The sequence below is a fragment of the Calypte anna genome, chromosome 3, assembly GCF_003957555.1.
Source record: "Calypte anna isolate BGI_N300 chromosome 3, bCalAnn1_v1.p, whole genome shotgun sequence".
NCBI classification, from domain to species: Eukaryota; Metazoa; Chordata; class Aves; order Apodiformes; family Trochilidae; genus Calypte; species Calypte anna.
Window position 1 is genome coordinate 105,882,796 of NC_044246.1, and position 12,339 is coordinate 105,895,134.

The 12,339-nt window shown below is 41.7% G+C and overlaps 1 protein-coding gene across 4 annotated transcripts in view; it reads right to left on the reverse strand.

Annotated features, from left to right (window-relative positions):
* The window catches only part of LDAH (lipid droplet associated hydrolase), a 104,561-nt gene extending 95,693 nt beyond the window's left edge, over positions 1-8,868 (reverse strand). For 2 of the 4 annotated variants that reach the window (XM_030447928.1, XM_030447924.1), the window contains exon 1: positions 8,706-8,868. In XM_030447928.1, coding sequence (XP_030303788.1) covers positions 8,706-8,739 — 34 coding nt within the window. In that variant the 5' untranslated portion in view covers positions 8,740-8,868. Of the gene's footprint in view, positions 1-8,054; positions 8,175-8,344; positions 8,549-8,705 lie in introns of those variants that run through there. The other 2 variants (XM_030447925.1, XM_030447927.1) reach the window with 2 other exon arrangements.
* Positions 8,869-12,339: the final 3,471 nt, after the last annotated feature.

Genomic DNA, 12,339 nt, shown 5'->3' on the forward strand with positions numbered 1-12,339 from the left:
CATGCTCCTAGCTGGGAACTAGAAGCTGAAGGGACAGACTGACCGACCTAGTAGAAAATCTGGAAAGATGAAAAAGGGGAGGAGGGGAGGAGCAGAGGATGCTTAAATGCCATCAAGGGTTTTTTTGGACAAACTACAAATGGTAGATCTCAGATTTTCTACAGAAAAACACCAAACACAGGCCAAAGGCTTTACAAGCTGTTGACATCAGTCACAAATCTTGACCAATTCAGCACAAGAAAAGCTGCAGCAGCAGCCAGCAGCAAGTAAAAATGAAACATTTCTTTGTTGTAGTTTACAGTACAATTCTCTGTCAAAGTCAAGTTATGGCAAGTCCTTCTCACTGAACTAGTTCTGAATTAGTAGATAGAAACTGTTAGCTGTTATGGACACATCAAATAAAGCAATATAGTTGAATGAAATAACCCAATAAAACCCAAACATCTATCCCTAAGGCAGCCTGGAGCAGCAGGATTTTTTTGGCTAAAACAAGTGAAGTAACTTGGTGGTCTTATTTTCAGGGATCACTCAGTGTCCTAGCAATCTGATGCCTTCTATTTCTTTTGTTCCTATGACATCTCCCCCCAGCAATAAAATAGCAAGAAGAATTTCACTGATAAATGGGGAAAAATACCTGTGAAATGAGTGGATTTGGGGTACTGCCTGCTGTGGTATACATGTGGAACTGAAAATATAAAATATGTCTCTCGGACCAGCTTTTTTTTTTCTTCGGCTGGTAAATTACCATATGTTTATCTCAAGGAATGCCTGACAGACACCTGGTCGCCCAAACCTAGCAGGGTTCCAGGACACAAGGGTAAGAAATGACTCATCCCAGGAAGCCTGGAGATTTGTATGTATCAGGGCCATCTTGAATGAAGTGACCCCTCCTTTCTTTTTGGGGGATAAATGACCCTAGGAAAAGACGGGAAGGGTGAGCGCTTCTTCGGCTTGACGTCTCCTCGGCTCGCCACCCCGATTTCCAGCTACGAAAAGGCATCGCAGAGACGCAACAGCGAAAACCAGGAGCAGCCTCAGCCCGAAGAACCAGGAGCAACCCTCCAGCCCGAGGCCTGGCCCTGCGCGAACGGTGATGTTTTCTCTCTTTTGTTTCTCCCTTTGTTACTCTTAACGACCATCGATTAAGGCGGTTACTTTATACAAAAGGTCTTATTGCTAGTATAACCGGCTTTCCCTGTTTAGAAATAAACTTTGTAACTAATTTTAAATCCAGCAGTCTGGTTACTGGTCAATTCAAGCGTCTCTCTGAGTCAGTGGCTGATTTTTCCTCGCAATCAAAATATAAATAATAACTCGGATCGTAACACCTGCTCATGCTTAGAGCTGTAATGATCAAATGCTAAAATACAGAATTAAAACTCAAATCAGTTTTAATTTCTGAACCTTGTACTGAGACACCATAGAGGGAACCATGCATAGATCTAAGTAGGTGGAAACCCAGTTTTAAAAACTGGGTCTATAGTACTATCATGAAATTTGCAGTTTGTTAGTGCTAATAACCTTACACTAATGACCAAGAAAGTATGTACTGTCTTGGTGGAAGGAAAGCAGAGAAAATAACTTTTGGGTATCAATATCATACTGGACAAGTGGCCCCCTGTCAGTGCCAAACATTATAAAACCAGTTACTGAGACAGCTTTTCAGGAAAGGAGCATGGGACTCAAACACTGAATAAATGTAGCATGAAAAGCCCCCAGTTTTGTGGATTCTAAAGAAGAACAGCTGGAACCCCCATCAATCTAGTTCCAACAAGGTGCTTTGCTCTGGTATGAACAATTTAGAAGAGTTTCAGGGGTAAGGATTCAAGAAATCAGTATACATTTTCAGATGCCACAATGACACATGCCTACATTGGGCTGGTAAAAAATTGTTCAACAGAGAGGATGGGCAAACCCCTGAGGAAATGGTTAAAAGTTATAGTAGGCCTTCCTAATTCAATCTTTACACCTTGCTGAAGAGTTTTGGCTCTGAAAAACTTCAGCATGTACTAACAACTACCAAAAAACCCTACAACCTGAACTCTTGTTGTTACAATAGAACCATTCCAGAACTCTTCCTCTTGATTTCCACAGTACTCTCAAGGGGACACAACTGCAAAGATTTCCAGGGAAAGGCACAATGCCAACTTTTATGAATGCAGTCATGACCAGGTGTTGGTCCAACAGCACTCAACATAGTCAACAAGGGGATCTGATGTTTCATTGCAGTTCTGGCAACATGACACAAAAAGTATTACTGTCTGGTAACTCTTTCACCTTTGGCAATCACAGATTTCAGTTTTTGTTTGTGCTGAGGCTCCTTTCACCAAGGTTTCAAAGTCCATGTTGCTTGTTACCAGGTAGATCCAAAGGTCCTCCTGTTGCCACTGCAACTTTACCATTCAGTTAGAAACAAATAGCACCAGAGCCACGGAAGTATAAGCAAATCCTGAGAAGTTAACCTGGTGTGGCTGAGGGTCCCTTGAAGCTTCATACAATAACAGCAACTAAAAAATGCACCCAGAGAAGTGACATGACATTCTAAAAGTGGAATGCGTTTTATTGAATATATTTCAGCCTACAGTAGAAGAGGTATGCATATCCTTGCTGTCAATCATTCCCCGAAGGTAACATTTAGTTTTTCAAAAGAGACAAAATATCACAAACTGTTTAGAGCTACCAACATGAAAATGACCCCAAAGAGTGTGTTTGCCTTTGTTTTCCTTATAATAACTTCATAAGCATAATTTAAATGGGGAATCCCACAGATCACAAGAAATTAGTAGCTCTTCTCCTTGCAACTCCCCTATTTCCCAGCTAATATGCAAGCCTGATTTACAAGCAAATAATATTGGTGATCTAAAAAGAAATAAACAAGAAATTCATTGCTTAGAGAAATATGCAAACTCAAGGAAGCAATGGTGGTTTCATTTCCATTAAAACAAAGACAACATATGCTATATTTTGGTGTAATATGGGATAGATGTACCCAAACAGAAAATGAGATTTAGGGAAACATTTTAGTCCCAAAGGAAAAAAAAAAAAAGTTGTTCATTTACACAAAGTATTGAGATCTACTGGACAAATGAAGCAACTTTTCAAAGATTGATTCTAATACTGAATTAAAGTACTGGACCCAGAGGGAAATACTGGGGAGTTTAAAAGAGAAGGTGTTCGGCATTAAAAAAAGGGGGTATAATAATTATACTTCAAATATATGTTCTGACATTAGATTGCAATGTTAGCAAAACCTCAGTGAAGTAAAGATGGAATTTCTATGTGAGAGAATATAAAAGCTTCTATTGAAGTACAGAATCTTCATGGTTAAAAGGGTTTGCAGGGAGAAAAACTATGCCAGGTCTCTTCTGACTAGCACATTTCACAGAATGAGCAGACTCATGTCAAGAGACTTGTAAATTAATTTTCCCAGCTGCTTGCAGAAAAAAACAAGCAAGCAAAAATTTTACATTAGAAAGTCAAAGGGAAATAAATCAGTTTGGAATGGATAGTATGAGAAAATTGTCATAATTTTGCACAGTAAAGTCTGCAAACTATGGAATCTGCTTAATTGTTTATTTCAACATGGACTGTGCTGAACATCAGCATTTTGGGAGCCAGTGGGCAAACCTGAATTGTAACACTGTGATTACAGATTGGGTTAAAATTTTGTTTAAATCAGAGCTGGGAATGTTGTACTTCAAGAACAAGAATCCATCATGCTTATATTTGTATACAGAGAAAAGAAACATTAGCAGCCTTTAAACTTCAGCATGTAGCAGCACTGAACACTGAGCATGTTCAAAACTGAACAGGTATGGGTGTGAATTATGTGGGAGAAGAGTTGGCTTGGCCTTTCAGAGTATTGCTTCAGTGGAAGAGAGAGAAACAGTAGAACATAATGCAAAAAAAGGTGAAAGAACACAATCAAGGACACATGCACAAGGAGAAACTGAGAACATGCACATGCAAATAGGTTTGCTTATGGTCTAAAAGTCTGGAAAAAATGCTCACTCTCTAGACAAAGATGATGTTTCTTTGCCATTTCAATACTCCTATCTCTAGAGAAGACAAGAATGTTGAACCTTTTCATAAGAAAAAAATCCAAAGACCTATTTAGCTCTTCAATCACATGTTCTGTATCTTAATCTCCTACATTAAAAATCTGAAAGCTCCACATTTCTGTTGGGCAGCTGTCTAAGTCAAACAGGTAATCTGGACAACATTCAATGAAAGAAAAATGCAAGAATTCAAAGTAATGTTCAACTATACATACATTTCAACCACAGCACCCGTAAGTTAAACATTTAAAGAAATTTCCACCTTTCAGCATCAATAAGAACAGGCAAAAGCAGTAAAAGGCAATTACTATTTCATCTACTGTCAAATGACTCTTTTCCCACCACAAATCAGAATAAGATTCACTACTCAACAGAGAGCACTTGTCTTTCTTTGTTCTTGTAACCTAAGGCAAAGCTCAAAGAGCACAATGAATACAAGTAAGAAACAGATACCAAAGCAAAAAAACCCAAACACAGAACAATGCAATCAGCATCAGGCTGTCCTAGATTTGGCTTCCTCCATCCTTTGCTCTGCTGTTCAGCATTAATCTCCCCACAGAACTCTCCCTCATTTCTATGTGTTTCTTCCATATTTCCATGTTGGTTGCTCTCCCTTAGCCTAACCTATGCTCTGAATTCAAAATGTTTTTTTTCCTTTTATTATTTCAACTTGCATGTGTTCTTACATCAACTTACATCTAACCTTTAACTTTGCTCTCTAGCTACTGATGGCTTTCTTGCTTTGTAACAAGGATATAAAATAATCAGTCAAAATACTGATTACTTACAGTGAACCAACTTACTACACACAACAGCATTCTCCAGTAATCTCTTGAGCTGTGTTTGCTGCTTACTGCCTCCTCTTGCTTGTTGCAGCAGCTGTACATTCTGGTACATGTTTACTAACCTGAAAAGGGTAGGAAGGCACTGCAAGCAGAGAGGCATGAAAACAAACAGGCTTTATGGAGCTCTGTGCAAAGGGCATGGGAAATCAAACTGGAGAAACAACCAACAGGAGACAGAAATAAGAGACTACAAAGAATAATATCAGATAGCATTAGCTCCTTTACGGAGTCACTACAGCAATGTAACTGTCTGTAAGATTAATATGAGGCAGGCAGCTCAAGACCTTCCCTGTAAGAAGCAATGGTGATGTTCATCATTCTGCTGTTCAGGTGGATGGGCCAGGGAGCTGAACAGTCATGCTGGACAATTATTTGTAGTAGCCATAAAGTTTCTCCCAGAATCAGTGCTACAGAAAGTCTGGCATACTTTGCTGCTCAGACATCTGGACCTCCAGTACCAGTAACAAGAGGACCCAAGTCAACTCACCATGCTGGAAACACTGCTAGCTCATTCCTCAAAACAACTGCTACACTTGAGTATTGATATTTTGCAGAGGAATCCAGGTCCTTCCATCAAAACAATCCTGCCAATCCCTGACAATAGAAGACTATAGATGAACACACATATGAACAAAGCCTGTGCTCATCCGAGATGCAAATAATAATCCAGTTATCACGTGATACCAATTCCCACAAAAGGTTGGTATGAGTGATGGTGTTTTGTTTTGTTTTTTTTTTTTATTAAAAATCTGAGTAAATAACCTGTCTAAAACAGAGGAAAATGAGAACAGGTTGTAAACAGAAGCAGGAAAGAACCAAAAGAACAGCATGCTTACTGGGAGCAGCAGGGAGAAAGCAAGGATAATCTGAGAAGAAATTCTTCTATACTTGGAGTTGCAGCATCTCTGGTTAACCCTGGCACTTCAGGATTACCCAACATAGGATAACAAGGCACTTGGCACACACTGCATAGCTGCAAGAGGTGCTTGTGCAATCCCACCTCAGTAAACAGCTCTCTCCTTCATTTCACTAGTTGATGGAGTAAACACCCAGGCTACTATTTCATTGTGAAAACTTCAATTTGTTTCAAGCACAAGACTCAAAAGTTCACACCTTTCATATTACACACTTCTTCCCTAGTACGTATATTGTTTTATGAGAATGGCTTTCCCCAATGTAACCAGTGTTTACAAACTTTACTGGACAGCTAAATGTTATAATTCAAAGTGTAAGCTGGACTCAAGTATAATCAAACATTTCACTGAAAATTCACAGTATTGCCCAGTGCTTTGCGAAGAGCAGAAAAACGGTTTTACAGCTATTAAGAACATTCCCAACCTATAAAAGCAGAAAACTAACCCCCCTTCATATCCTGCATTTATGTTGTCTGCACAAATGCATGCACAACACCACTAAAACTTAACAATTGAAATTCTGCTCCTAATACTTACTATGTATCACCTAGACATTATCCAATTTGGGAACACCCCCCTTTTCCAGAAAATTCACACACATGATCACTGCAAGGGCACAGGGCTAGGTGACCTCTGAAGGTCCCTTCCAATTTAAACCATTCCATGATTCTATTGATAACAAATCACAATAATGAAAAATAAAAATCCAAACCAAAATCAACATTATTTAAAAGAAACCAAAGGAGCTAGATAATCTTTAAGGTCTCTTCCAACCCAGACAATTCTATGATTCTATCAATAAAAAAAAACCCAAAAAACCCCCAAACAAAACAAAAATAACGCAAACCAAAACAAAACCCCAAACCAAAACAAACCAAAAGATCAGCACTATTTTTACAGTAAAACTTGCCAAATTTACTGGTAAGTTCTTTGCCTTGGCAAATATATTGGAAATGTTGTTTTATGATTACCTAGAAAAAATTTCTTGTAACTGAAGGACATAAATAGGTACAACCCACCAATGTCTCTTCCAATTCACAGGAAATACCAAACAGAAGTAGCAGAAAGTGTACTCAAAACCAATGGAACTGTCTCCCTGATGTAGTAGGTACCTGACACAGAGAATTCCCTCAAGGCAAATATTGCCAACACTGTAGCTCTCTCTACAGAAACTCAAGGTAAGGATGAATGGATGGAGAAGAAATCCACTGAAGAACTTCTAGTCTTCAGCAGATCTGTTCCAGAAAATTCCAGGTCTGTACTTCATTGCATGTTGGGCAGACTCTTACTGAGAGGGAACAGGTAAAGAGGAATCATATATGCCTGTGTCTTTCATAACTATCTGCTTAGAGCACTGTCAAAGATTCTTGAAAGATCACAGACTTAAATCAGATTTTACACAATAGTTACATTAGTAACTATTACTAAAAATTACTAATTACTAAATTACTGAAAATTACTAAATATGAATGCTGTTGCTTACGCCACACTGTAAATGTGTGACCACTTCCTTCACTGACATCATAAGCAAGTGTCATAAGAAACCATGGAACCTCAATAATCCTAAATAATAATTGCAGGTGTCTAGTCTCCAAGACACCCAAAATAAAATTCCTATCAAGATTCTACAATAGGTACATGCAGATGGACTCTCACACCTTAACGGGACAAGATTAAGTCTCAGAGGGCCAGAAGAATACTGCACCTTAAAAAATAAGTCTGCATCGTTCAACCCCTTCAAATCCCCTGATGATAAGACTTTAATATTAAACCTAAGCTGCAAGCAAAGAGTTGTTTCATCATTTTTGCAAGCACAATAAAAAGTTACCAGTATGAAAACCCTTGACAACTGTCATGCCTCAACAGTGCTTCATCATTATCTCAGTTTCTTTACCAGTACCTTTCCATACCAGCATTTACAGTTTCCTGAACCTGATGCTTTCCTCCTGCCTGGCACTAGCATTTCTTCTCTTTTGTAGCATCTACCTTAAAGCCCATATTTATTAACACTGATGATGCTCTGGGACCAGAACTAAGAACAAACCTGACAGACTGAGAGTTCCTGAAGGATGATATGTACGCCTACGAGACTGTCTGCTTCTACAATTCAATCGGTTCCTCTATTAAAAGTTACTTCTTTCCATTCGCAAATCTCATCTCACTTTTTATTTCTAAGCATTCATAAACTTACTTTCCTCATTTAGTGGCCCTTCAGGCCATGGACTTTTTCTTCCTACCTGTTTTATAACTTGCTGCATGGGTAACGAGCACCAGTCAGCTGCAAGAGACGTTTGACAGGCACAAGCACTGCTATACAGACACAACACAACACAACAGCATCACCGCCGCTATCTCCTGGAAAAGGAGACACCGCTTAGGACTTGTTTCTCGAAGTCTCCTCCCAGTCCAAGGCAAAACAAGTCAAGGGAGCGCGGCAGCACTGCTTAAGCATGGGACGTGTCACCCCGTCCTCGGCCTCATGCCTCGAAGTCGCCGACGTTATTTAGCGGGACACGAGTGCACAAACCTGGCTGCTGTTCGGCGCTTGCATAAGCGCCCGGGGACACTCGGCTGCTCCGCCAGACGCCCGCCCCGCAGCCGGGTTACGAGCTGCCGCAGCACCCCGGGGCAAGCACCGGGGCTCTGGCTACCGGCGAGGCGAGGCCCTCGGCCGCTGGCTTCACCATCCTCTGACCCGATACCGCCCGCCAGGCAGGCGAACGGCAGGGGCGGGGAGTGGCCGCCCGGCAGCGGCCCCGCCGGCCCCGCCACCCCTGCTCCACCGCCCGCCCTCGGCGAGGGCACAGCCCCTGCGCGCTGCCACTGCCCTACACGGCGCCCCGTGGCGGCGGGGAGCGCGGAGACCGCGGCGACGCCGAGGCACCTACCTTCCCCCTTCGCAGGCTCCCCGGCACCCAGCATTGCGGCGGCGAAAGCGCGGCCCGACCCAGCGACGTCTGCCGAAACCCGGCGGAAGCAGCCGGCGAGGCCGCGCAGGGTGGCGGCGGGCGGGGACGGCTGCGCCGCTTCTTCCGCCTGGGCCGCGCCGGGTGGGCTGAGGGCAGCTCCGCCTCTCCTTTCCCCTCCCGCCTCCTCCGCCCCGGCCCCGTGCGGGAGGTGGCTGTGTGACCACCCCCTGAGGGAAGGGGACACCCCCTCCGCGGCAGCAACTCGGCTCGGCCCCTGGGGGCGAAGGGACAGCGGTGCCCCCGGAGTGGTGGCCCTCGGGCGGCCTCGGGCGTGGCGCTGAGGCAGGGCCGGTGTCTGTCGCCCGCTAGAAAAAGGCGTGAACAAGAGGGGAGCTCTCCCGAGACGCACAGCTTGGGGGTTTTCTTAAGTTTCACTTTCATGTGCACACAAAACTCACAGTTTCGGTGGGAATTCTGACAAAGGAAAGCAGAAGTTAAGTTTTTAAAGAGAATAATATGCTGGGGTCCTTTGAAAAAGGCAAAGAGGGGTCACAAGCACAGGAGGCATAGTCCCGAATCCATCTGAAGTTGCATCAAAATGAGGAAAGCGGAGCCGAGCACATGGAGTACAACACCATAAAGTGGGGGCCAAAAAAGCCCCAAAGATTTTGAGGATCAGCCTGCAAAGTCGTGCAAGTTGGTGCTACGGAGTCTGCCCGTTCACTAAATGAGGTGTGAGAGCAGGTCCGGGAAGAGAAGGTTATCTGGGAAACCTCATCCCCATGTTGGTGGAACAGAACCTTAGGGAGATCCTCATGCTGAAATGCTGTGTTTTTGAGAAATGTGCAGGAGGACCTGTTTCCAGTTGGAAGTTGTAGTAGAAGGTAAAAAGGAAATAAATTTAATATAGGAAATTTGCACAATACGATGAAGGTTATCCAGGAGTTAAGAAAGGATTCCAATACACAACATCGGCACTGCTGAGCATGCTGAGCATGCATGTGAAAGAGACACCATTGGATGGCTGAAACCTACGTGGTTCCAAGAGCTGTGGTTGATAAGTGTGTTAATCAATGTGGTGAGAGGAATAACAAAGCCAAGAACAAGGGAAACAGGAGTAAAAGTTCACATTTTTTATTTACGGAGTGACATGGTGCCTCAGAATCTGTGGAAGCCCATGTTGGAGCCAAGTGACAGTACCTGGCCGAGGCGAGCAGGGTCAGTGAACTTGGATATTCAAAAGGTGTTTGGGCAAGAGCTTTCATCAAAGGTTCTTGGAAGACTCTGTTTTCCTGGGATAAAGCTTATGAGCTTCGTGTGGATGGACACCTAGTAAAAAGATAGAAAAGGTAGGAATAAATCACCATCTTTTATAACTGATTGGCATAACACGTGGAGTTGTACAGGAAGTTGTATTAAGATAGTACTGTTCAAAATATTTTTAAGCCTGGAAAGGTTGTGGATAATGTATTACTGAAATTTGTCATTCATACTGAGTTGTTCAGGTTAGTAAAAATAATTTTAAGGTTGCAGAAGACATCTGAATTCCTGCTGTTAGAGCAGTAAAAGTAAAGATACATGTTGACACGTGAAATAAAACTGTTTAGAAGGAACAAAAGGCTCTTAACAAATGATTGCTGTTAATGTTTTGTGCTTGGCAGTGGTCAAACTCAAGTAAGATCTGGTAATCATTTGGAAATGGACACCATAATTCTCTCTCTGTGTGACTGTCACTGAACAAGCTCAGCAGCTCTGGCAGTTCCCACCTCAGAAATCATACAATAAAGCTGCAATAGATATAGAAAAAGCTGACGAAGTTTTCACAAGTCTGAAATTCTTCCATATAAAGAGCACTAATTAGAATGTAAGCCTGAAGATAAGGTAATAGAAGAAGGTTGGGGAAGTAATGACAAAAGCCTATACAGTGGTGTATGAAACTAGGTTGAATGGGTGGTGATTCCTCGTTGTCTTTTCTAATTCAAAACCCGCAGAAAGCAAATTAAGCCAATGGGCAGCAGTTTCAAAACAAGAAGTATTTTAATATAGTCTTAAATTAAATTGGAAATGTCACTTATTCTAAAAGTTTACAGGTTTTTGCAAAGAGATAAAGCAGATTTATGTAAGGGAAATCCATCAGTGGCTATTAAACATGGCGATGCTGCTTAATGTCTCAGAAAGCCCCAAGAGCCATCAGTTTTCTGGAGGCTGTACCAGGGAAAGAGCCCAATGTGCTGTCAGATGCTATCAGAGGACTGGTGGCCTGATCTGCTACAGTTTTCAGGTTCCTATTTGCATTTAATGTTGGTTTTCCTGAAATTCACATCCGCTCCTGCAAGACATTTCTTACTCCAGGACTCATGTTAATATGTGCTAAAATATCAAAGGGCCACCTTGTTGGTTGATAGGAGTACACCATTTTCTTAAGCTGTTTATAAAGTTTGTTTGTTAACAGCAGACAAGCTCATGAGTGAATATAAAAATAGTAATAAGTAATAGAAAATTATAAAATGTATGTATTACATCTGTCATGAGCTGAAGCTGGGAAGTTCCTGCAGTGAAGTCACAGAAATGCCTTCTTTTCAGTTTCCTGCAGAAGAATGAGACCAAGTTTGCCCAGCTGTATGCTGAATGGACATTCAAAAGAATCAGAATTCCTCAGCTCTTTCCTTGGTTTTACACATAAATTATGTTCTTGAAGAAGTAATTTCATGGTTTTAACATTTGGGTTCCTCATTTAATAATAAATTTGATAAATTTTTCTTTTACACAAATGTGTAGCAAGAGGACATGGGGCAATGGTTTAAAACTTGAAGAGGGAATACTTAGGCTAGACATAGGAAGAATGTTTAAATGTTTCAAAAAGTAGAGGCATCATCAGTTCCCCAAACAAGTGAAACAGAAACAGCAAGGACTTTGTGGTATGCATTTGAATATGTTCATGCCATAAATGGCAGCAATATTTAAGTGTGTATCCCTGTATTGCAAGCATTTGACAGTGGCAGTTCATTGGAGGTTGTATACTGTTATATATTGTACAAATAGCATTGCTCTCTTGTGATTCTTTTTTAAGTAAAATTGGAATACAACAAACAAGAAACTTTGAGTATGTGAATTGTCTCTAATAAAGCAATGGTCTCAAAGCTTCTGAGCATGCATAGAGCTGGTTATACAAACAGCCCCCTGGAAAACAGTGAGTTTAACATGGCTCATATGCATAAATATTTTGTTAGATCAGAGCTGAATAGAGGAACTAGGGCTAGGTTTACTTGGGGGTAGGGAAAAAAAGAATTTACGTCCCGAAAACTTGAGATAGCACTTTACAAGGCCATATCTTCCTGAATATTTTGCTTTACTTTCCTGGTTATGTTTTTACTGCTAAATAAAACAGGACCAGTGGGTGTCCTTCAGCACTACACCACTGATTGTCCTGTTAACTCTTAGCCTTTTCCCTGTCATGATATGGGTCTGTGACCACTCTAGTGAACAATCCCAGGCCCAGTTCACTGAATGGGCTTGCACCAGGAACCATGCTTATCACATGGAATAGACAGGGGTTTGCCAGCCAACCGTGGCCTTCTCCACCTCAGATGGGCTCCCAAAGCTGTTCTATACA